The sequence below is a fragment of the Sus scrofa genome, chromosome 9 (assembly GCF_054392235.1).
Source record: "Sus scrofa isolate SSC_HxYL_T2T_F1_AM1 chromosome 9, Sscrofa_HxYL_maternal_Yorkshire_Landrace_v2.0, whole genome shotgun sequence".
Taxonomy (NCBI): domain Eukaryota; kingdom Metazoa; phylum Chordata; class Mammalia; order Artiodactyla; family Suidae; genus Sus; species Sus scrofa.
Genome location: NC_139391.1, coordinates 60751660 through 60775982, shown reverse-complemented (window position 1 = coordinate 60775982; position 24323 = coordinate 60751660). Strand labels below are relative to the sequence as shown.

General features: G+C 56.4%; 1 protein-coding gene across 18 annotated transcripts in view; it reads left to right on the top strand.

The window, feature by feature from the left end:
- IGSF9B (immunoglobulin superfamily member 9B) overlaps positions 1-23479 on the top strand; it is a 42910-nt gene extending 19431 nt beyond the window's left edge. For 2 of the 18 annotated variants that reach the window (XR_014815603.1, XR_014815602.1), the window contains exons 8-21: positions 1364-1506; positions 1995-2135; positions 2216-2332; positions 2578-2728; positions 3507-3618; positions 5906-6081; positions 7359-7585; positions 8348-8432; positions 10208-10369; positions 10758-10803; positions 11366-13033; positions 14456-14501; positions 20127-20248; positions 22797-23479. Coding sequence is in view for 13 of the 18 variants with exons in the window: in XM_021063164.2 (XP_020918823.2) it covers positions 1364-1506; positions 1995-2135; positions 2216-2332; positions 2578-2728; positions 3507-3630; positions 5906-6081; positions 7359-7585; positions 8348-8432; positions 10208-10369; positions 10758-10803; positions 11366-13033; positions 20127-20248; positions 22838-23178 (3503 nt within the window). In the remaining 5 variants the exon portion in view is untranslated. Of the gene's footprint in view, positions 1-1363; positions 1507-1994; positions 2136-2215; positions 2333-2577; positions 2729-3506; positions 3631-5905; positions 6082-7358; positions 7586-8347; positions 8433-10207; positions 10370-10757; positions 10804-11365; positions 13034-13683; positions 13774-14455; positions 14502-20126; positions 22459-22796 lie in introns of those variants that run through there. The other 16 variants (XM_021063165.2, XM_084976660.1, XM_021063167.2 and 13 more) reach the window with 11 other exon arrangements.
- The last annotated feature ends 844 nt before the right edge of the window (positions 23480-24323 follow it).

The window sequence follows — 24323 nt, the reverse complement described above, 5'->3', positions numbered from 1 at the left end:
CAAATCTGCATCTTCATGGATACTAGTCAGATTCATTTCGGCTGAGTTACGATGGGAACTGCCCAGCGGCTCTTTTACGTCCCCAGTTCTTAGGAGCTGTGAGGCCCCAGGACATCAGGTCTGTCCTACCCAGACCTGCAGAAGGAAACCGCAAGCCAGAGCTTCTATAAATGACTTGCTGTGTGCCTAGGCTGTGTGGGCTGTGGTGGTGCCAAGGGATGGCAAGCTCCTTTCAGAGCAGATCCCATCTGCTTGTCACCTGGGCACGGAGGGGCAGTGGCAGAGGGCGAGGACCATCCGGGGTGGTCTTCGAAGGATGGCAGTGCAACAGGATGAAGGTCCCATCCTTGCACCGTGGCCATGTTTCTGCTGAGAGGGGAGTGAGGTTTCCCCACCTGCCTCCGGCACCATCACCCACTCCCACTTGCCTTCAGAGAGAATCCGGGGGGTGAGATTTTCAGGTGGGTGAGACAAGGATCTTTATTTCTGCTAAAAAGCAGTGTTCAGAGTATTTCCCATTCATAAACCCTTTGAAAACTTGGAGAAAAAAAAAAAAACCCTCAACCATACAAAAGTAGGAAGCTGTGTCTAAATATATACCTCGGCCTGGTATTTATGTAATGCTATTCTCTGAAGGGCTCCAGACGCTCACAGAGCCGCCCCTTCATCCCCACAGCCTTCTGGGGAGTTCTGGATCCTTCTCCCCCGTGGTCCTCAGGGGAGCCTGGGAGCCTCGGGGGGTGACTCACCCACGTCAGGGGTTGCTGTTCTTGTTCTGCCAGGAACCTTCCCTCCACTTTGTGGCCAGCTTTGCTTTCCACCTGCACAGATGGGAGACCAAGGCAGAGGAGGGCAGAGCAGGCTTGTGGCCCTGCCCCTGGTCGCTGTCTGCAGAGGGTGTGGAAACAGCAAGGGCTTAGTGCCCAGCAGAGTTGTGGAAGGTGGTGGCCAGAGGTTGGCTTCGTGGTGCGGAGTCTAGGGGCTGGGGAGGTGGACACTGAGGGTCCCCGCCGCCTGGAACGTCCTCGCGGGAGGAGGCGTTTGAGGAGAGTACAGACGGGCCAGGCAGGCTCGGGCTTGACTGGCTGGCTCCTCAGGAGGGCGAGGCTGGATACTCAGGACGTCTGTGGCTGGCACTGGGCAGTCTGCTGTGGCCTCTGGGCTGTCAGCTAGGGGGCTGGGCTTTGCGATCTCTTGCCCACGCTGGGCCTGTGCTGAGTGTGGGGACATAGGCAGCAGTGTGCTCAGTGGGTGGATGCAGCGAAGGCCTGAGTGGGGCCCTGGGCTGGGTGGTGGCTCTGTGCCCCTCCGACCCTGCGATTTCTCACCCTCTTCTTCCCTGCCACCCCTGCGGTCCCTGCAGACCCAGCCCGTGTCCTCAACATGCCCCCTGTGATCTACGTGCCCGTGGGGATTCACGGCTACATCCGCTGCCCTGTGGACGCAGAGCCGCCAGCCACCGTGGTCAAGTGGAACAAGGACGGCCGCCCCCTGCAGGTCGAGAAGGTGCTGCAGGGATGTGTGTGGTCGAGGGAAGTCCCCAGCCCTGAGGTGCTGCCTCTGGGGATCTGGTTCCTGCCAGGACTCCTCCACTCCCTGACAAAATTCTGGGAAAGTGGAGTTGCTGTTGTGGCTCAGCGGGTTAAGAACCAGACCAGTATCCATGAGGTTGCAGGTTCAATCCCTGGGCTCGCTCAGTGGGTTAAGGATCCGGCTTTCCCCTGAGCTGTGGTATAGGTCGCAGATGCAGCTTGGATCTGGCATTGCTATGGCTGTGGCATAGGCCTGCGGCCGCAACTCCAATTCAACCCCTAACCTGGGAACTTCCATGCCCTGGGGGAAAAAATACAACTCTGGGAAAGCAAAGCACTGCTTCCCATGGGGTTGAGTCCCCCAGGGCCTGGTCATCCTGCTTGTGGAGGGGCAGCTTGTGGGTCTGGGCTGAGGGTCCGCCTCTGACCACGGCTCCCACTCTGCTGTCTGTGCTCCGGCAGAACCTGGGCTGGACCCTGATGGAGGACGGCTCCATCCGAATCGAGGAGGCCACAGAGGAGGCCCTTGGCACGTACACCTGTGTGCCTTACAACACCTTGGGGACCATGGGCCAGTCTGCTCCCGCGAGGCTCGTCCTGAAGGTGAGGCCGGTCTGTGAGTGGCCTCCATGTGGGCGGGCCCCTGAAGTGCCCGACGTCATGGCCTTGCCATGCTCTCCTAGGATCCCCCGTATTTCACGGTGCTACCAGGCTGGGAGTATAGGCAAGAGGCTGGCCGGGAGCTGCTCATCCCCTGCGCTGCCGCTGGGGACCCCTTCCCTGTCATCACGTGGAGAAAGGTACCTCTGGGCTCTGGGGCTCCCCAGGAGCATGGGGGGTGGCACAGCCTGGTAATGGCTCCCTGGGGGTGAGGGCCGAGTAACGAGGGTAACTTTTGGAGGTCTAGGCACCCTGGAAGAGGGCAGCGGAGGGCTGCAGGTTGAGGCCCGGTGCTGCCCACCCCCCCACCCCACTCCTGGACCCCCGAGTGTCTGTGGCTTCTCTTCTTCCCTGCCTGACCTGGCTGCCCCCTTTTTTGGCCAAGGTAGGGAAGCCCAGCAGAAGCAAGCACAATGCCCTGCCCAGCGGGAGCCTGCAGTTCCGCGCCCTGAGTAAGGAGGACCACGGGGAGTGGGAGTGCATCGCCACCAACGTGGTCACCAGCATCACTGCCAGCACCCACCTGACCGTCATCGGTACGGGGCGCGGGTGGGAGGGCTGTGCTCTGGGTGGGGGCTGTCTGCTCTGTGGTCCTTTCTCTGAGTCTGGGCTGGGCCTGGCACAGCTGTCCTGTCAGCTGGGGCTTTGGGCACCTGTGCTCCCTCCTCTGCCAAAAACGCTGTCCCCAGGACCTTAGTCCTTGGTTTTGCCTTCCCCTCTGGGGACAGACAGCATAGTCATAACAGCAGCCAAGACTTTCTGAGCATTTACTGCCAGCTTTAGGGTCAGTACAAGTGGTGACTCCTCATTTACAAGCTGCAGGGTGGGAGCTGGTGTTCCCCTTGGGTGTTCACTGAGACCTAGGCTCACCTGGGTTGGACACCTAGCTCAGTGTCACACTGCTCAGAGGTGGTGGGCCCAGGACTCAACTCCCCTTGGAGTTGTTAACTGCTGTGCTAGGCTGCTGTCACATTGGTGTTTGGGCCTTAGGAGGCTAGAGAGTTGCACAGGGCCTTTTGGCCTTGCTGTGGCCATAAGGAGTGTTTCTGTGCCCTCCTGGGCCTGGGCTGCTAACCAGGTCTGGTTTCCCTTAGGCCCTTATTCTTACTGCTCATGCCGTCTCCTGCTGGATGGACTGACTGGCCCTGCAGACATGGTTTCCTCCCCTAACCCATGACCCAGGAGGGCCAGGGCGCAGCTCCTTACAGCATCCTCGTCGCCATCACTCCACCTGGGGCCCCACATTGGCCCAACGCAGCGAGGTTGTGGGCACCCAGCTCGTGGCCTCAGTTCTTCTGTCCGCTTGGTTTCCAGGCACCAGCCCCCACGCCCCGGGCAGTGTCCGGGTCCAGGTCTCCATGACAACTGCCAATGTGTCCTGGGAGCCAGGCTATGACGGAGGATTTGAGCAGACATTCTCAGTTTGGTACGGACCTCTGTGAGTCACCCCTGCTTGCCTCGCTCTCTGCTTCTCTCCCCCTGCCCCCCTCTAGTCAGTCCCCGGGGTTGGGGAGCAGGTTACGAGGAAGGTGTGGTTCTTTGCCTGCCCGACCTCCCTCTGGTCAGTGAGGTGTGCCAGCTTGGCGGCGAGAGGGGGAGGATGTCTATGCTGCCAAAGGGGCTGGTGCATGGATGGCCCATCACCCTGGCTGCGCTTCCCCAGCTGATCTCACGGCCCCTTCTGCGTTTGTGGCTCTTTCCTAAGCTTCTGCTGTCCTCTGGGGTCTGGAAGAGACTCCTGATCTTCAAGGGCATTGTGACAGCCCAGCTGGGAATGCAGGATCTAATTTTTATTCTGTCCCTTCCCTAGTGGTTTCAGAAACCAGGGTGAAGTGGCAGTCACCTTCCTGGCCTTGTCTGCACATGTGCGTTTTCTCTCTAGGACCATGTGTCTCTCTGTTATCTTCGCCTCTAGTTACACATTAATTTAGCCAGATGCAGTGATGTCAGATCTTTGCCCAAACCTCGGGGCGGACAGATCCCGCGACAGTGCATGAATTAGGCCAAGGACAGGAAGTGTAGAAATCTGAAAGAGGCCTCAGCTGAGTTCCACCCTCACTTCAGGATTTCCTCTCCCCACATCCCTATCCTGAGCCAAGAGCCAGCCACCTGGATCAGGGCGACACCCTTGAGCGGGGTGCGAATCCCCAACCAGGATCACCAGGCCTGGGGAGGAGGAAACATACTTGGGGGCTCTGGAAATTCAGGGAGAGCCCTTCCCACATCTCTTAGCAGCAGGCAGGCTGAGCAGGAGCCGGCCTCTTTCCCAGACTCTGAACACCTTTTTTTTCCAAATTTAATTTTATTTATTAACTTTTTTTTTTTCTTTTTAGGGCTGCACTCACAGCATTTGGGGGTTCCCAGGCTATGGGTTGAATCAGAGCTGTAGCTGCCGGCCTGTGCCACAGCCATAGCAGTGCTGGAGCCAAGCTGCGTCTGCAACCTACACCACAGCTCATGGCAACGCTGGATCCTTAACCCACTGAGGGAGGCCAGGGATCAAACCTGCGTCCTCATGGATACTAGTTGGGTTCATTAACTGCTGAGCCACAACGGGAACTCCCACCTAGGTGTTCTGTGTGGAGCACCTTCTACCCATCTCTTCCTTGGGCAGGCGGGGTGCTGCCAGGTGGTGGTGTGGCCTGGGCAGAGCATGTAGCCATCTTTGGGGAGGCCGAATGGAAGGTCTGGGCACGGACTGGGTTCCTTCACCGCTCTGGGAAGCTTCTCTGCTTCGCTCTGTCTCTCTGCTGGCCTGTTGTGGTGCCCAGGGAGGGTGGCGGGGCCAGAAGGGCGGACACAGGCTGGGGAGGCCTCCTTCCCCTTTTTTTCTGACTGCACCCAGCTCTCCTTGTCCTGAGTTTGGTGCTGGCTTCTTCTTGCTGTGCTTTCTGCTGCCTCAGCTCCAATTCCTGGGCACAGGTGGCTGTAAACCTGCAGGGACCTGGCCTGGTCCTTGGGGCTGCACAGGGCTGTGGCTGCTCCCATGGGACAATGTCTCCTCCCCGTGGTGGCACTGAGGCACTGCGCCTGGGCACTGGCCTCCTGGCAGTGGGGTGTCAGGTGAGCTGCACAGCAAGGGTGGACTGTACCCTGAGTTTCTGTGCTCTGCTCCCTCAGTGTGACCTCCCTTGGTTGGGACCTCTCACCTGGAAGGTGAGCTCCTGGTCCCTGTGGAGGAGAAACGTGGGTTATTTCTATCCTGTGCCCAGGACCTCCTCAGTGACTCAAGCCTGCTTGGATAGAGTGATCCCTCTGGATCACTCCTGGTCCTAACTCGTGGCTATCCCCAGGAGGCCAGGCAGTCAAGGGCACCTGACCTCCCCCTTGTCCTGTTGGTGCCCATACCCACGTTCCCACTTTGGCACCTGCCTTGTTCCCAGAGTCCTCGCTCCCAGGGCAGTGCCACTCTTAGGGCTGTGACCAGAGTGAGATTCTCCCAGAATGCAATTCGTAATGTGACCTGTGTCTCCAACACGACTGATACCAAGGATCCCTTTTATAGAAGAGGCACCAGCAACAGTTGGAGACTTGGCCTTGTAGGGACCAGCACAGCCAAAAGCTCGGGTGGATCAACTTGTCTGACCTGTTCCTGACCTCGAACCTGGGAGGGCTGGGATGGCCCCCCACCTCCAGGACCTGCGTACCTTCTCGTGTCTTCAGTGTAACCCACCCAGCCCCCTTGTCCCCGACCCCCTCTCTCTTTTGGTCAGGATGAAGCGGGCACAGTTTGGGCCCCATGACTGGCTGTCCCTGCCCGTGCCCCCAGGACCCAACTGGCTGCTGGTGGATGCCCTGGAGCCTGAGACAGCATACCAGTTCAGCGTCCTGGCCCAAAACAAGCTGGGAACGAGCGCCTTCAGTGAGGTGGTCACTGTGAACACTTTAGGTGAGGTGGGGCAGGGGATGCTCCCAGAGGAGCTGGGGTAGAGAGCAAACACTTCCTGTCCACTGTATGCAGGCATCTTGTTAAGTGCCTTATAGGATCAGCACTGACCTCCCAGTGAGGTTCTGTCCTAGTCCTATGGGGTCTGTCTGGACCCAAGTGCCTTATGCACATCAGAGCCACTTTGGGCTGGCTTGATGTGTCCTCAGATGGATGGAAGAGCTTCCAGAGTCCTCCTTCCTTGTTGGTCACGTGTCTGCATCTTCCTGTGGCCTCATGGGGAGCAGGGGTATGCCTCTCCTCCTCTGCACCACTGCTGGGACCTTTCTCTGACCCTGAGCCTCATGTGGTGGCAGGTGTGGGGCCGACTCTTCCTTTCTGGAACCAGCTGCTCACTCCATCTGTCTGGTTGCATTTGTCCCCTCTTTGGGACAGGCAGCTCCACACCAGTCTTGTCCTGGGTCCTTTACTGCTGCCAAGGGGGCAGCTGTCACAGAAGGCTTACCTGTCCTGGAGCTTCCTGCCCTGGGGCCTGTTTTTCCACCTGTGCTTGAGGGGACTGGATGGAGAGAGCAGGGTGCCGTGGGAAGATGCTCCTCTTTCCTTGGGAGAGAACTAAAGATGTGTTTTATAGTATCTTTTTTTTTTTTTTTTTTTTTTTTGGTCTTTTTAGGGCTGCACCCACAGCACATGGAAGTTCCCAGGCTAGGGATCGAATTAGAGCTGCAGCTGCCGGCTTACATCACAGCCACAGCAACTTGGGATCCGAGCCGAGTCTGTGACCTATACCATAGCTCACAGCAACGCCGAATCCCCGACCCACTGAGCAAGGCCAGGGATTGAACCCATGTCCTCATGGGTACTACTTGGGTTCATTACCACTGAGCCACCATGGGAACTCCCTATAGTATCTTTTTAAAGATACTGTCTTATTGAAGAGATAATTACATTTATTTTCTCTATCTTCCTTGTAGTTGCTGATTTTATTCCTTCCAAGGGGCTTGATTCCTCACGTATGTTTTTAGAAGTGCTCTGGAGACAGGATCAGGAAGCTCAGGGTCCCCTTGCCCTGCCTCCTTCCCTTGGATTAAGAGGGCTCTGGATGGGACACTTGTCCCTGAATTAATGGCTGCACAGGAGCTTGGGGATATGGCCATCCTCACCTTGGGGTCGTGGTGCCTGCAGGGGTGCCTGCTGGGCCAGAGGGTAGCATGTGGCTGGAGGGGGTGCAGTGGCCACAACATCCCTGCCAATTGTGTGTCCTCCCCCCTTCCTCCCAGCATTCCCTGTCACAACTCCAGAACCCCTGGTGCTGGTTACCCCACCGAGGTGCCTCACAGCCAACCGGACCCAGCAGGGCGTGCTCCTGTCTTGGCTCCCACCTGCCAATCACAGCTTCCCCATTGACCGCTACATCATGGAGTTCCGCATCGGAGAACGCTGGGAGATGCTAGATGATGCCATCCCTGGCACTGACGGGGACTTCTTTGCCAAGGACTTGTCACAGGTCAGGGGCTTAGCTTTTCCCTCCTTCTCGTTTCATGATTCTAGAATCACTGGGAGCTCTGAGTGACCCACTCAGGTATATGAGGGCCGGCTGCATTACCATCCCAAATCTGCTGCCAGGGTTTGGGATCCTCAGGTCACCGCGGCCAAGGTCCACAGGTTCAGGGCCAGCTTTTTGGTAGCAGGGAGTCCTGTTGCCTTGCGGAGTCTCCTTGCACTGACACAAGCTGGGGAGAACGGGCAGGCTGGGAGCCCCGCTCGGTCACCAGGTACAGACTCAGCTCCCTGCTGGAGTCTGACGTGGGTTGGGCAGAGGACCCCCCAGAAGGGTGGTCTTCTAGCTTGACCCAGGGTGGGAGCACCTCCTTTAATGATTCTGAGCCCCAGGAGGAAACACATCATTTTTTTCCAGCCGACTCCCCTTAAACTTGAACATCTCTAGCTGGAGAGAGGCACCAGCTTGTTTGAAGGATGCCACGAATCTCACCCAGCTTCCCATCTTCCCGCCCTGGATGCTCTGGAGCTGGGATTGGCTCATGGTGGCTCCCCAGGACTCCTGTGTGCCTCTCTTCCCAACACTGCTCCCAATGACCTCACATCCCTAGCCTGAAATCAGCCACGGTGGGAGGATTTATCCCACGGAAACTGTTGGTGTCCTGTTCCGTGAGAGATGGCTGCAGAGTCGCGGGGCGGGGGGGTTGGGGGGAGGTCAGTGGCTGTCTTGGGTCGCTCACCTGACAGGGTGTTGTCCCTGGGGCTGTAGGACACGTGGTACGAGTTCCGGGTCCTGGCCGTCATGCAGGACCTGGTCAGCGAGCCCAGCAACATCGCCGGCGTCTCCAGCACAGGTACTTGGTGGTGGTGGTGGTGGTGGTGGGGTTCTGGCTCATGTGGGAAGAGGCTGAGCTGGAAACAGGAGAGTGCTAGTTGTTCAATCAGTGTGAGTCTTAGCCTTTGTGAAGCCCATCAGGTGGGTACTATTTCTTCACCAAAGGAGCTACGTTTATGCCTGTTTCTCTAAGGGAGCCACAGAAAGAAATAGAGCTCATCTTCACGTTAAAGTGGTCAAAAAGGACTTAAGTCCTTTTGCTCTAAAATTTCTGTTCCTCCAGTGCTGTCCTGTGCTGTGGGCTGGGGGGCAGATGGGAGCAAAGAGACAGTAAAGAGGTCCGCCGTACTTACTGATGCCTCTCCTAAGGCAGCTTCATAATTATGGTGGTTTCATTTGGAAAATTGCTGTTTGGTGTTGTTTTCCTCTACTTCTTCCTCTCCCTAGATTTTTCAGGCTAAATAAAGCAACTCCCTAGCATTTTCTCCATTTATCTTTCTTTCTCTTGGCCCTGGTCCCATTTCCATGCGTCGTCTTCCAGCTACAGTCCCTGACACGTAACAGGTCCCTCCCCCAGAAGTGGTTCCCTGGGTTTGGGAAGAGGCTCTTGCTTCATGATCAAGCAGTGGCACATTTCCTGAAAGCTCTTGCTCGGGGCTCGTAGATGCACTGGGGCAGCTGGTGGGCAGCTGGGGAGGGCAGGTAAGAGTGCGTAGGGGGGAGCGTAGTATGACTTGTCTTGTATGTTAGGCACCACAGGGCTGTATTACCTTCTCCACATGAAGACACCTGCTGTAGGCAGCAGGACCCACCCAGCATACTTGTCGGGCTTCTCCCCAGGAAAGAGGGCTGCAGCCAAGGCCAGATCGGAGGACTTGGGGGTTTTGGGGACGCTTCTTGCCAAGTGTTCTGTATTTGACGGCTTCATGTCTGATTCCTGAAAGAAAACAAACGTAGTCGGAAGTGTCCTGTGGTGAATGAGGATGCAGCTACCTCAGCATCTGCCTTTAAGCCTCCTGCTCCCACAGACTGGGTACTCATTTCCTACTCAGCCAGTCAGCTTGCTTGGATTATTTTAATCCATTGTTACCATTGACATGACAATGAACTCTGGCTGAATATATCATAATACATAGGTTTCCCTTTTGATGAGGCTGAAGGGTGGCACTGACTAGCATAACTGTCAGGTGGCAGTGGAACTCAGTGGACTGGTCCAGTCCTGGCTCGGTCACTCTTAAGCTCCGCAAATTTAGGCACAAAGCAAGACTCACTGCGGCCTGTAGAACAAGGATACCGTTTGCCGCCCCTGCACGTGCTGCCAGGATAGGTCGTGCTGATCCCCCTGTAGAAGCTGCAGCCTGCACTGGAATGCATTAGAAAGGGGTGCCCGAGTTCTAGAACAAGAAGGCCTGCCCCTGCTGCAGAGTTTCGCCCTTGTGTCCTGTTGTGTAGAGAAGCTGGTGGGAGTCGCCGTGATTATGTTGGCGCTCAGGCCCTGTGGCAATGTCCAGTCACGGGGTTTCCATGTAGACAGAGTGTGTGCTGGGCAAGTACAACCCATCATGGAGCTGCCCTCCCACAGGTAGGAGATATAGATGGCGTTTCTTCCTCACAAGCCAGGTAGCGATTCCTTGGCTCTGTAGAACCTCCTTCTCTGTCTTCTTGTCAGTGTTAAGGGCTGAGCCTTAGTGAGGTGTGTCCCCCGCAGGTAGGGAAGCATCTGGGCTGGGGTGGGCACAGGTGGGGCCGTGGGGAGGGAGAATCTCACCCGTGCTCCATCCCCCCATCCCCCAGACATCTTCCCGCAGCCGGACCTGACTGATGATGGGCTGGCTCGGCCGGTGTTGGCTGGAATCGTGGCCACCATCTGCTTCCTGGCCGCAGCCATCCTGTTCAGCACGCTGGCTGCCTGCTTCGTCAATAAGCAGCGCAAGCGGAAGCTCAAGCGCAAGAAAGGTAAGTGGAAGTCCCGCCCCTACCCACGTGGCCCACAGTCCCAGAAGCTCCCCCTTTAGGAGAAATAGTCAGTTTTCCTCATGTCCCCCCCTTGGAAATAGGGGAACTGGGGCCTTGTGAGCTGCCTTGGGCCTCCCCTTGGAAATAGGGGAGCAGGGCTGCCAGTGAGACTCACTTGAAAGGGGGAGGAAGGAAGGATGGTGGGGAGAGTCAGGGGGACCAGAGAGAGGGTGGAGGCAGGGCCCGGTGGGGTACAGGATCCTGGATCCAGATGTGCCAGACACTGAGCAGGCTGCTTCCCTGAGGGCTTTGCTCTGGGCTCTGCTGATACCTGGGGTGGGCTGTGTGGCCTCAGCCCTCAGCAGGCTCCCCCTCTTTACCCCTCCAGATCCTCCGCTCTCCATCACGCACTGCAGGAAGAGCCTGGAGTCTCCGTAAGTGGCCTGGCCCCGGGAGGACAGGGCACGGCTGTCTGGGGCGGAAGTCTGGCTCAGCCTCATGACAGTGTTTCTAGGTCATGTACCATTAATGGATCTGCATGGTCATTTTAAGTTGTCCACACGAACAGTGAGAGCAGTGGTGTAGATGGCTCCAAAGAGCAGATAGGTTGTTTCTCTTTGACTTTGGAATGTGTTTCTTTGATTCCCTCTCACCCCATCCTAACAGATTTGTCTTTTCTATATGTTTTGCTTAAGTTATTATTAAAATGAGCTTGCATTTCTTGAGCAACCTGGGAATGAAGTTGCAGATGAGACTAGAGAGAGGTGGCAAACAATAGCAGCAGGCAGAATAAACGTAGAAATGTGGGCATCTGTTCAAAAAATGGACAGTCCACATCAGGGCAATTGAGCATTGGCCAGAGTATCTCATGCTGAAACGCGTAGTTCAGCTCCTCACTGTCATCCTACCAGGTGCTTGTGATTGTTTGCAGGGAGAACAGATAGAAATAGTGTCTCTGTGCTCCTCTCATGCCTCCTGCTCTCTCCCCATCCCCAGCTTGTCCTCTGGTAAGGTCAGCCCCGAGAGTATCCGCACACTCCGCGCCCCATCAGAGTCCTCCGATGACCAGGGCCAGCCGGCGGCCAAGAGGATGCTGAGCCCTATGCGTGAAAAGGAGCTGTCCTTGTACAAGAAGACCAAGAGGGCCATCAGCAGCAAGAAGTATAGTGTGGCCAAGGCGGAGGCTGAAGCGGAGGCCACCACACCCATTGAGCTCATTAGCAGAGGCCCCGATGGCCGCTTTGTGATGGATCCCTCCGAGATGGAGCCCTCTGCCAAGACCCGGCGCATAGAGGGCTTCCCCTTTGCCGAGGAGACTGACATGTACCCTGAGTTCCGCCAGTCAGACGAGGAGAATGAGGACCCGCTGGTGCCCACATCTGTGGCCGCCCTCAAGTCCCAGCTGACTCCTCTGTCATCCAGCCAGGAGTCCTACCTACCACCACCAGCATACAGCCCTCGGTTCCAGCCCCGTGGCCTAGAGGGCCCTGGCGGCCTGGAGGGCCGGCTCCAGGCCACCGGTCAAGCCAGGCCACCGGCTCCCCGGCCCTTCCACCACAGCCAGTATTACGGGTACCTCAGCAGCAGCAGCCCTGGGGAGGTGGAGCCGCCCCCCTTCTACATGCCGGAGGTGGGCAGCCCCCTGAGCTCCGTCATGTCCTCCCCACCCCTGCACGCCGAGGGGCCTTTTGGCCACCCCACCATCCCTGAGGAGAACGGAGAGAATGCTTCTAACAGCACGCTGCCCTTGACTCAGACACCCACCGGCGGGCGCTCCCCAGAGCCCTGGGGCCGGCCTGAGTTCCCCTTTGGGGGACTGGAGACCCCGGCCATGATGTTCCCCCACCAGCTGCACCCTTGTGACGTGGCGGAGAGTCTGCAGCCCGCGGCCGGCCTGCCCCGAGGACTGCCGCCCGCCTCCCTTCAGGTGCCTGCCGCCTACCCGGGCATCCTGTCTTTGGAAGCACCCAAGGGCTGGGCTGGCAAGTCACCTGGCAGAGGCCCCGCCCCAGTGCCCACCACCGCCAAGTGGCAGGACAGGCCTGTGCAGCCTCTGGTGAGCCAAGGGCAGCTGAGACATACCAGCCAAGGCATGGGCATACCCGTGTTGCCTTACCCCGAGCCAGCCGAGCCGGGGGCGCACGGCGGCCCCAGCACGCTGGGCCTGGACACCCGGTGGTACGAGCCCCAGCCCCGGCCGCGGCCCAGTCCCCGGCAGGCCAGGCGCGCCGAGCCCAGTTTACATCAAGTGGTGCTACAGCCCTCCCGGCTCTCGCCTCTGACCCAAAGCCCCCTCAGCTCCCGCACCGGCTCCCCCGAGCTTGCCGCCCGGGCCCGGCCTCGTCCCGGCCTCTTGCAGCAGGCCGAGATGTCGGAGATCACCCTTCAGCCACCGGCCGCCGTCAGCTTCTCTCGCAAGTCCACGCCATCCACGGGCTCCCCGTCCCAGAGCAGCCGCAGCGGCAGCCCCAGCTACCGGCCCACCATGGGCTTCACCACTCTGGCCACAGGCTACCCCTCCCCTCCGCCGCCGCCGCCGCCGCCGCCGGGCCCTCCGGGGCCCGCGGACAACTTGGATGTGTTTGGACAGACGCCTTCCCCTCGAAGGATGGGGGAGGAGCTGCTCAGACCAGAGCCTCCCCCTCCACCGTTACCTACTTCAGGGTGAGTGTGAACTGGTCTCTCCTGCCCACCTTCCCCTGGTCATCCTCCTCCCCCTTCCTCCCCGCCCTTGTCCCTTCCATCCACTGAACGACAGGGCTTGTCTGGACATGCTACAGCATCCCTTCGGGAGGGGAGCGCTGGTCTTGGCATCGGCAGGGTGTGGTCACTGGGGTGGGGGTGCTGCTTACCTGCCCAGGTACCCTAGCCAGGAGCATGAGGGATCTTCTCCACCCAGCCCAGAGCTTCCAGGAGGCCCTGAGGGTGCTGGGGACGGCACCTGTGGACAAGTGTTGGGGTGTGGCATGTCCCAGTGAGTGGTCACGCAGTGCTTCTTGGAGTGGAGGGCCCACCACATCCCGGTGATCCTGGCTTTGGGTGGTTCCAGGGTTTTCCTAGAGACCTTGTATCCAGCCTCTTTTCCTTCCCTGGCCCCTCCTCCTTGCAAGCAGGTCCCTGGGGCCTGACTTCTCCGGATGACCAGGCTCCTGTCCCCACCCTCCAGTCCTTAGCAGTCTAGTGAGTGCCAGCCCAGCCCCTATCCCCACCCCCATGTTCCCCAGAAGCCGCGTCCTAGAGGCTGGGAGCAAAATCTCAGGTCTGTGAACCTGTGCCCAAGCCACATACCCCATCCCAACCTGTGTGCCTCGTAGGGAGCTGCAGACAGACAGACAGACAGACAAGCCCCTGCGATCAGCCGGCCTGAGGGAGCCCACTGTAAACTGTAGCAGCTGGTGTTCCAGGTACCAGTCAGCCTGGACGCCTGCCTAAGTTCTTTCTCTCTGGTCTTTCTCCCCACCCTCCCCGCCTCCTCTTCCCCAAGTCTGTCCTTCTCTCTGTCTCTTTTCCTTCTCCATCTTCTTTGGGTTGGCCCGACTTGCTCAAAGAGCCTGCACCGTCTGTAGTCCCCCATCCCTCCTGCCCCTTCCCTGCCTCTCTGGTTCCGTCCTTTGGTCTCTTCTTGATGTGGCCGCCTGTGCAGGGGAGCAGAGTCCAGAGGAGGCTGGCCTGGTGGTAGGGAGGTGGTCGAGAGGAGGGAGCCTGGCGCCCTTCCCCTGCCCCCTGCACTCCCACCCTCTCTGGTACCTGGAAGCACAAGCCTCACCTCCCACCCCCACCGGCTCAGGTGGGAAGGAGGCTCGGGAGGTGGAGGAGAGCTCTAGCTGGGCCACCAGGCGTGGAGCCGTGCGCTGTCTGCAGGAGATGCTGGGGGCCGTGCCCTGTCGTCTGTGCTTTGTGCAGCCCTCATCTGCTTTGTCCCATTGTGCCGTCTGGGTCTCTGTCTCTCTCCTCTCCTGCCCCTCACCCCATTCTCTGGCCTCGCTTGTCGGTTCTCTGGTCCCCGTGCTCCTCCCCCCTCTGGGTGTGCGTGGGTGGTTTCCCCGCGCCCGTGTTGATAACTGCTTTGTTTCTGATTGATCTCAGCTATCTGGGCAGTGTTGTCGAGACAAGCCTCTCTTCAGCTCAATAGGTAAGGGAGCTCCGGCTGGGTGGGCGGGGGGCGGACAGGCGGACGGGCTTCGGCAGGGCCATCGCTTCCTCTACAGGGGAATCCAGACCATAGCCCCTCACCCTTCTGTGGGGCGGCAGCCCCCACTCCGATTCCCCGCGGCTTCTGGGTTCCCCACATCATGCTGCTGCCACAGCCCACCAGGCCATGCTCGGGCACCACCTAGCTGCAGCTTTCGAGCGCCCTCCCAGAGCCTCCCTGCAGTCTTCGCATTCAGACACCTCGCCATCCTGCTGCCCAGAGCTTCCCACAGAAGCCCTTGGGGCCCTGCATGCACCCTGAGGGGCCTAGAATGCCTACGAGCGCTTTGCATCTCTGCACCTTGGAGACCTGTCTGGGCCACATGGTGTCCAGGAGCACCCTTCTGCCCTGTTTCCTCAGCAGCCTTAGGGGTAGAGACCCCCTTCCTCTAATCCCAGGATGCAGATCTTCCCCGGGGTTGCTGGCCCTCACTGTCCTCCTGGGGTCTTACGGATAAATGGCCCACTTAGGAGCACGAGCGTGGGCTGTGGCCCTGCTCCTTTCCCCACCAGCCAGGCCTTCCTCAGGTCCCGTGAGGGCAGGGGCAGGGAGAGGTCACTGCTCTCTGAGCCTGCTCTGCAGCCAGTTCTCGGTGGCTGCAGGACCGAGACGGTACCTAGCCCAAAGGCTCCTGTTGCCCTCAAGGTCTTGGAGCTCCCTTGGAGGAGAGGACAGAAGGAAGCTGAATTGGCAAGAGGCTGGTCAAGCACTGCTTTCCTTCCTCTGCTCTCCACGTGGGCCACCCCTCTTCCAGGTGGAGTCTCAGGACCTTGACAGCACAGGGATTTCAAGTCTCGAGAGAGGCTTTGTGGTCACCTGAGGCTCACTCACTCTCACCGTAACTGAGACGCTTCTTTTTGCTGTGGATACCACTCCCCTCTTCTGGGAACAGGCAAGTGCAGGCTCCAGGCCCTCCGATGGGAGCAGGACCTCCTCTGGGTGCTTCTGGCTTCCCAGGTTGAAGCCTCTGCATTCCTTCCCCACCTGGAAACACCAGGGGGTCTAATGTCCTAACTCAGGACTGTCAGTCTCCTCCAGTCATAAGAATGGCCTTCCCTAAAAAGGATGGCTGTGCCGTTTCTTCATGACCGGCAGTCATGCAAGTGTTAGCAGCAGAGACCCCGAGGTTGTGTGAGGCCGGCTGGGTGCCTTGCTGCGGCCATGAGCTCCTGGAGACCAGGAAGCATGTGGTTATGAGTGCCTGTTCTCAGGGCTCCTGGGGTCAGCTGCCTGCAGTGAGTGGACCGCCATCCTGCTCTCCTCCCTGCCCCCCAGTTGTGGCACCTCTGCTGCCCCCAGAGGAGTGATGGCTCCAGGGCCTGCTCTCAAGTCCACCCGTGAAAAGTGCCTGGGCCTGTTTTCGTTTGAGACCCCCTTCCTGGTGTTCCCACTTGTCAGGCCCTCGCCAGGCCCGGGGGCTGAATGTCCTCTCACTGCTGTGGCAAACCCAGAATCCAGGGGCATGATGTGGGAGCACTGTTTCTGTCGGCCTGGCCAGCACCCCGGCCTCAGGGAGTCAGGTCCTCCGCAGCCCTGGAGTTAGGCCTCGCCGTGCTGGCTGCTGGGGCCCTTGCAGGCGCCAGGCTCCCCCAGACGCTGCCCTCATGCTGCGCCTGTGCACGTGTCCCCACTCAAGTCTTGTTGGAGGTGTGACTCGTCTTGTCTACGTGCGTTCTTGCTCTGTTCTTGTTTCCTTCACTTTCTCCTGCTCCTCCTCCTCCCTCTCCCCCTTTTCCTCCCTCTCCTCCCTGCTCCCTTCTCAGGATGGGCCGTCGTGGGTGGTACTGCGTGGACCTGTCCCTTTTGTAGCCGATCTTCTCAGCTCCCTGACTGATACCAGTAGTGGCCCTGTCCTCACATCCCCTCTAATCCCGTTTCCTGTTCATACCAACCTTGGCCTCCACTGGGCAGGTGGGTTGAGAGCGTGCTGCAGCCCCTTTTACTGGGTGAACCCCGGCAAGGAGGTCTCCTGAGTTCTGGGGAGAGAAGGGCCGTCTGTGGGCGCTGATCTCCAGACTCTGGCTGTCTGTGCTGTGATAGATGATCGGTGTACTCTGGCCTGGCTACACCGTGGATGTGAGTGGGTTTCCTCGGTCCCTACCCTTAGTCCTGTCATCAGGACAAGCAGAGCGCACTCAGGAGAGGAGAGAGTGCTCTTTAGTCACAGCTCTATCGCTGGGCATGGTGGCAGCTGGTTGTTAACGGTCAGCTCTTGGGGCAGGAATGTCCAGAGGATTCTGACCATCCTGTCCTGTGGGTTTGTCTTTTTGAACCTGGTTGTGTCTTTCCTCCACTGCGTTGGCTGAACAGAGATAAGCAGCTAAGGCCTCTGGGGCTAGATGGTTGTGATGTGGGTTTTGTATGAATTTTATGATGAGTGAGATAGAGAAAAATGTTCAGGCTAATTCCAGGTCATTTTTGGTAGGTCTTGATTGCAAAGAAAGACCTGTGGGACAGAGAACTGGGGTCCATGGGGGAACATGGCCCAGAGAAGCCCTGGCTTTGAGGCCTTCACCTTCCAGTAGTGCTCGTACTTTCTGGGGAAGGGGCTCACAGCTGCTGCATTCTGTGTTCTGGAAGAATGGAGGCTGACTGGAATGAGAACTCTGGCCACCCCTCCCTCCCTGGAGGGCAGCCCACTGGTCAGCATGGGCTACCTGCCGCCTTTGTTCCAGGGGGAGGATGGAGCTGCTTTGCCCAGCCTCCTACTAAGAGTCATCAGCACCAAATGTCCTTTATCTGAAAGTCCCCAGATGGGCTTTGCCTTGATAAGGGGACACAGTCCCTCTTCCTAGAGAAGGGAGTTCAGTTTGACTCCAGTCTGCTGGAACCCACTTCATGTCACTTTTCTGCAAAATTAACTGAAAAGAAAGACCCATGTTGCCCCTCCCCATCACCATCCGTTCTTCCAGACGCTTGCAGAGCGTCCCAGTGCCTTCAGGAGCCTTCTTCTATCACATGTCCGTGTCTGAGCACCGAGCCAAACGTGAAAACAGGTGGATGGCAGGTGTCCTGGAGGGGCTGGAGCTTGGCAGCCTCGCGAGGGAAAACTGGCTTAGCCCCTTGTTAGATTGTTGCTGTCTAGGACTCACTGCCTGAGGACATCACTTCCGCCAGCTTCCTCCATCCCTGGTCTGTCTTCTCTGGCTCTGCCACTAAAGCAGAGCGTGTCAGTGACTGACAAAGAGTGCTTCCAGGGCAGGCTGGCTGCTCAGGTGAATGTGGAAGCTGTGTTTTCCTCCTCCAAGGCTTCGGTATCTGTTTTCATTAGGAGGAAGGTGGACAAGCAGCTTACCTGATGTTGAGAGTCCTGGCTCTGTCACACGACGACTGGATTACTAGGCAAATGGCCTAACCTCACTAACTTCAGTTTCTCCATCTGAAAAAATGGGGTCCTTATAGTATTTGCCTCTTAGGGTTGTTGTGAGGAGTAAAGAAAATAACTGCAGGGAACATAGGTCAATGCCTGGCATGGTAAGTGGTAAACAGCTGCTACATGATAAAAACAATAGTAGCAATAATATGTTGATTATAATATCATCTCTGGACATTTCAGCTGGCTTGGGGAACCCTGAGGAATTTTCAGGGGCACCCTGTACCAGTTTCTCACATGCCCAGTGGGTCCCCTGAGTTGTGCTGTTTAAGCTGGTCCCTGGGCCCACTTGCTTGTCATACACCTCCTCAGACTGTCCATCACTCACTTGTACCGTCTTTTGGAAAAGGCTGGCCAGGACCGGGAGGCAGAATAGCGGGAGTGGATTCATGTCTTTGATTTTCCTTTTAGGCAGCACGAAGACGCCCTAATCTGGGATGACGAAGGGTGCTCCCTTGTGCCTTAGCCATCTCCATCCTTTGGTCTGCCTTCCAGATTTCCTTCCAGCTGCTGCTGTGTAGGGTCTCTGTGGGTGGACTGTGGAGTCTGTGAAAGTGGAAGCAATGGGAGTGGGGGGTATGTTGGTCTCAGGGCTGGAAGACCTGGCCTTTCCTGGTGAATTGGACTACTTCTCTCTGGAGGCTGTGTGTGTATGTGGGTGGGTCCTTCGCTCTCTGCTGCCAGGGGGCTGCTGAAAATCAAGATGCTGTCTCTGACTTGACTTGGGAGGAGCTTCTCCATCCTTTAGCTACTAAAGGGTGATGGAAGGATGGCATCCATCACAGAAGGTGCAGGTTGCTTCACTGTCAGTGAATGCAAGAAACCCCAGGAACCAGAGGCTTATCTACAATTATTCTGTATGTTTTCCTGTCTGATGTTGGGGCGATGCAGCTGTAGTCTCCCCCCTTTTTTCTTTACCTCACATGGCTTGCTCACCCATGGGGACTTCTCTTCCCTCACAGGTTTGGCTGTGCTACTTTCAGTCAGGACTTACCCAGCACTGTGATGGAGACGGAAGAGGGAAGTGTGGGGATTGAGGGTGTGTGACTCTCCTGCCCACATGGTCCTAGAGTGTCCCGGCTTCCCCAGTGGCATGCTAATGCCAGCACAGGCAGGAAAGAAAGAGTGGTCCATTTCTCTCTTACCCCCTATTATTCCTTAGGCTCCAAGTTTGGCTTACTTTGAGAGGAAATGGCATTGATAACACGTTGTCTAGATTTTCTTTTTTTTTTATGACGCTTGAACAGTTCTCTCCCATAAGCACAGGTTGTCACTGACAGTCAATCCTCTCAGCTCTTTGGACCCCTTTGTCACGTGGGCCACACAGGCCCACGTGTGTGTTCAGTTGTTGCTTTGTCCTAACATGCGGTTGCTCTGTCAGGCAAATGGCTACATCCACTCCACAGGTGGAGCAGAGGCACCAATGTCGGTGGTCTCCTCTCCCAACAGCCTCGGTTTCTCTGTCCAATCTTAAAATTGGAGACCCACAGCTGGATACTTGCTGCAGATGTCAAGGGCTTTGCAAGCTGTCCGACCTGGCCATTGCAACCACTATATTCCATCCCTTCCATTCTACCACGACTGGTGAGGTCTGAGCCTGGTCTGCTGCTGAAAATGTCATTAGATGACAGCTATTTGTTGCTATTGGCTGCCAGGGTTCTGCCTGAATCTTGGAGATGGAGGGGAAGAGCCTGGTGAAGTTCCATCTCACTGGGCACTGGGTTCCCATCTGGCCTGGCCGTGTCTCTCCTGGAGGAGGACAGTCAGTGGGGTCAAGTTTGCTCTCCCCCCATTTAATCTGCCTCTTTACTTTCCATCAAGGCCTTGCTTGTGATGCTTTCCACGAACTTCAGACATGGAAGCTGCTTCTTCCTGTGACCTTCCTTGCCCCAGCTTGAGTGTCCTGTGACGGGACTGCCATTAATGCCTGTCTCCCCCATTCCTAGGTCCTCTGCTGGCTCTGCAGATTGGTGTCCACCTGAGGCAGGCCTTCCGCTGCTGGCGCTGTGTGCTGGGTTTCTGTCTTCCAGGAGCAGAAGGGAGGCAGGTGTTGAGGAGTGGCCTTGGGTACCTGGGACTCGGCAGAGCTGCGCTCTGTCTCCTCCTGATCAGCTACTGGCTTTCTTCCAGCTCCTCTTCAAAAGGTCCCTCTTTTGGGAGCTGACTCGTGCCTCTCCAATTGTCCCTTCCAGGACACATCCACCTGCACCTGGGAATGCTGCTGTACCTGAGAGGCTGGAGGCTCTGAAATACCAACGGATAAAGAAGCCCAAAAAGTCATCCAAGGGCTCCTCGAAATCAAAGAAACGATCCGGTAAATGTTGAGATGCGCCGGCCCCTCTCCCCCACTTTGACCGCCACCGTGGGCTTGTCTGCCTCAGGATCCCAGTCCTGGGTTCTCTGGAGTCAACTCTTCCAGCTTATCCTGGTCTTTGCTTCTCTAATACTGTCAAGTAGTATGCAAATATAATTTTCATATCAAAAGTGAGCAAAAAAAGGTTAAAATCTCTGATTGTCCTCCTAATTCTGTTTCATCCCACCTGGAAACCAGCCTTCTTGGGGGCATGTGTGTTTAGAACCCTTCTGTGCATATGCCCTTAGACCATATATAGTATTGTTTTAATGTACTTTGTTTAATACTATAAACAGCATTTTTTCCCCATTCTGCCGTATGCCTTGGAAATATCCCTGTCTCCTTATGTACTTCCTTTCTATCATTTCAGGTCTCTAGTTGGATATGGGAATACTGGGGTCCTTCTCAGGGTTAAGGGGACACTGTGGCATGGACTTGGTGTCTGCAGGCTGGCCAGACTTTTCTCCCTGAGGCAGAGTGAAACTGCCTTATAGAAAGGAGACTTCTACTGAGATGTGTGCTGTGTGTCCAGCAGTGATAAGTAGCTTCTAAGATAGTGCAAAACTAATCCAGTCCTTTTTCAGACTGAGATAGCTCCTTAATATTTATCACGCACCCTCTTTTTACGGTGCTTTTAGGAGTGCTGTGTCAGGCTGTCCAAGAAGGCCACCGCACAGCTTTCTGGCTGGTCTTTCCCGTCTTCTAAAGAGCAGCTTTCTGTAGAGGCTGGTTATGGAAGAGTGCTATCCAGAGGCCCCTTGAATCTCTGGGAGACAATGAGCACTTAGTTCACACTTAACCTTAGGGTGGTGGTGTTACCCTATTCGTTTATAGTTGGGAACACTGAGGTGGAGAAAAAAAAAATGGATTTTTTAGGTTCTGGGTGAGAAATCAGAACCCAAAGTTGAATTTTCAACCCATTTAAGCTCATTTCAGTTTAAGACCCTCTGTCTACCTACCACCTTCCTGCTTATCTGTTACCTGTCCATTATCTTTTTTTTTTTTGCAAAGAGTCCTCTTGTTCTGTCCACAGGGGCCCTGTTCCCTGTCCTGTGCCCACAGTTCCCAAATGCCTGTCTTTAGCCCAGATCTCCTCCATGAGCGCAAGTCTCATATTTCCAGGTATCTGCTGAATATGCACTTGGATGTTTTAGAAGCCTCTGCAATGTCCTCAGAAGAGTTACTGATTCTTCTCTCTGTATCTACTTCTCCTTGGTTCTGCCCCAGTTTCATAAACAGCACTGCTACCGGCCCCATCACTCAGGCTACTTTAGCCTCCATTCTTCTCTTGCTCTCACATCCTGATCCAGTCCATTTGGTAAGGTCTGTTGGCTCAGCTTTCAAACACACATCCTGAATCTGACCATGTTTTTCTGTCTCAAATGCGGAGACTAAATTCTGAGTCATTCCCGTTTCCCACCTTGACCAGAGCAGCAGCCTCCTGTTTGGTCATCTGGCCTCCTTCCTGGCCCCCGCAGCATATTCTACACACAGTGACCTGAGTGATCTTTAGAAAATGTAGTAACATCTTCTTGCTTTCACAGGAGTGTGCGCACACACACTTCTGACTAAAACCTTCCAGAAGCTTCCCCCTGCAACTAGAACAGATTTCTGTTGCCCTTCCTACCTCACTGACTCTACTCACTCTGCTACCCTCCTTTGGTCTCCGGCATGTGTCACGTTTGCTTTTAGCCCAAGGCTTTCACATTGGGGACACTCTCCCTGGGGTCTGTGGAAGCTCATAATTCGAGACTGGCATCAGTGTTACTCCTTTGGAGAGCAGAAGCAGTGCCTCAGTCATCTTCTGTCTCATGATCCTCTTTTATCTTTCTTGGTAGTTCTTGCAGTACCTGAAAATTTTGTATCTGTAGTCTTTATAGTCTGTCTCTTCTTCCCCATCCCCACGCTGATGTATAATCTTCTAGAAAGCAAGGGCATTACCTCTGTTTCCCCAGAAGGACCGTGAAGCAGAGGGGTGGCCCTGGCCATTCAGGGAGGGCCAGAGCTGACTCTCATGTGGATGAATAAAATCCTGTGTGACATCCATCACTGCTTAAGGAGAGAGTGGTGGTGGGGAAGTGTGCCCAACCTCAGTACCCAGAATGATGCTTGGCATCCAGGAAGCACTAAAAGAGATGCATGGATATTTCTTCATTAGAAAAAAAAAGAAACATTAGATAAAAGATACTAGATAAATATCCTGAATATTAACAAGATGAAAAAGAGCTGTTGCTTGACTAGATATGTGACTCTGCAGGAAGCTCAGCCACACCCATCCTGCTTTCTGGACTCTCGTTAGAATAGCACTTGGGGCGGCCCTAGGTGTGGGTCCTTCATGGCTTCTCTGCTGCACTTTTTGCTCCCATCTCCTGGGCAGTGTGGTGATGCCAGCATGTGGTTCTAGAGACCAGAAACCAGGCCCTGCGGAGGACAGGTAAGTGGGTGAGGCTACCTTCTCCCTTTCACTGCTCTCTTCTCTTTTCCTGTGTGTATACCTGCTCCTCCCCAGACGGTTCTGCCTCCCAGGCTCAGCACCTTCCAAACTCTCAGGTCCTGTGGCCCGACGAAGCTGTCTGCCTCCGGAGGAAGAAGAGACATTCCCGGCCCGACCCCTTTGCCCGCCTCTCAGATTTGTGCCACCGCCAGCTGCCGGAAGACCAGACGGCGATTCTCAGCAGTGTGGAGCACGACGACCCTGGCCACGCCACTCTGCTGTGACGCTGCCACTTAAATGTGCCCCGAGTGAGGATGCTCCCCAAGGGGCAAGGGCGGGAGATGTGGGGCGATGGGTGTGTGGGGCCTTGTCCTCCACTGCTGGTGGAGGGGTGGCCTGGCTGTTGGTTTCCAGGGCTACTCAGACCCTGGTTCTGCTTGTTCTCCCTCTGGCCTGAGTGGGCGTCTCCTCTGCATCCTGGCCTGCTGGCCTTGTGTCCGGGACAGAGGGCTGGGGGCAGACTGGCTGCTGTGGGTAGAGCTCGGGAAGTGAACTGGGTATGGGGGAGATCTTCGCCCCCCACTCCCCTCTTCACTAGATTGATTTTTCCCACCTCCTCAAGTATCTCTGGAGTAAAGAAGAAGAAGCAGTGGCCTTTTACTGCTTCGGTTTCAGTTTCTCAAGTCCTGGAAGAGGGCTGGACTTCCCATCGTCTTCCAGACACTACATATATATATATAGATATAGATGCAAATGCATATGCGTGTAGTTTGTGGGTTTCTCTATGTGTACATACGTACGTGGAGGCAAAGTGCCGTTTCCTTCTGTGGTCTACAGGCGAGGGAGGGAGAGGGAGGTGGGCATGTGGGCTTTGTGAGCACAGCTGGTGAGAGCAGGCTGGGGACCTGGTGTCTGTCTCGGGTATAGTTTCTACGGAAACAGGATTCATGCCTTCTTAGCCGAATTCCCCATTTGTCTCTACCTTCTCCCATCCAGAGCAGAAGTGGGAGCTTGCCATGGTCCTGCTGCCTGCTTTGGGAGCTCCACAGTGAGGTACCACAGAACTCAACACAGCTTTTCTTTATGTCTTGGTCTTGGATGAAGAAGGGTGGCCAGCTAATGGCCAGACAAGCATCTTTCTTCCTTTCATGATTTGTAGATGTAGAATCTGCTTAGCAGCAGGGCCAGGAGGTAGCCCAGTGCCCAGACTCAAGCTCATCATTAGCCTCTGTGGTCCAGCCAGGCCAGGAGCCCTGTGGCCGAGGGCCTACCGCCCCAGAGCCATCTGTGCTGAGCACCCGGCGCCGCGGCTCTATTTATATCCTGGCCTGGCTCCGCACCCTCTAGCGCTGTTGCAAAGCCCTGATTGGATCCCTCCTTTCCTTTTGTGGGAGCTAATTCCCCAGATTGATTAATTGCCACATGCGAGGAGCCCGCCCGCTCCTTTCCCGGCTCCCTACGTGCTGCCTGTCAACTCTTCTTTGTCCCCTGTGGACCCAACCTCCCACAGGATGGGATCAGATGAAGCTGGGGTCGGGGGGCAGATTCTGGGTTCTGGGGGTGTTCTGGGGCTCCTCTCCCCCAGTTCTGTTTATGTGGAAC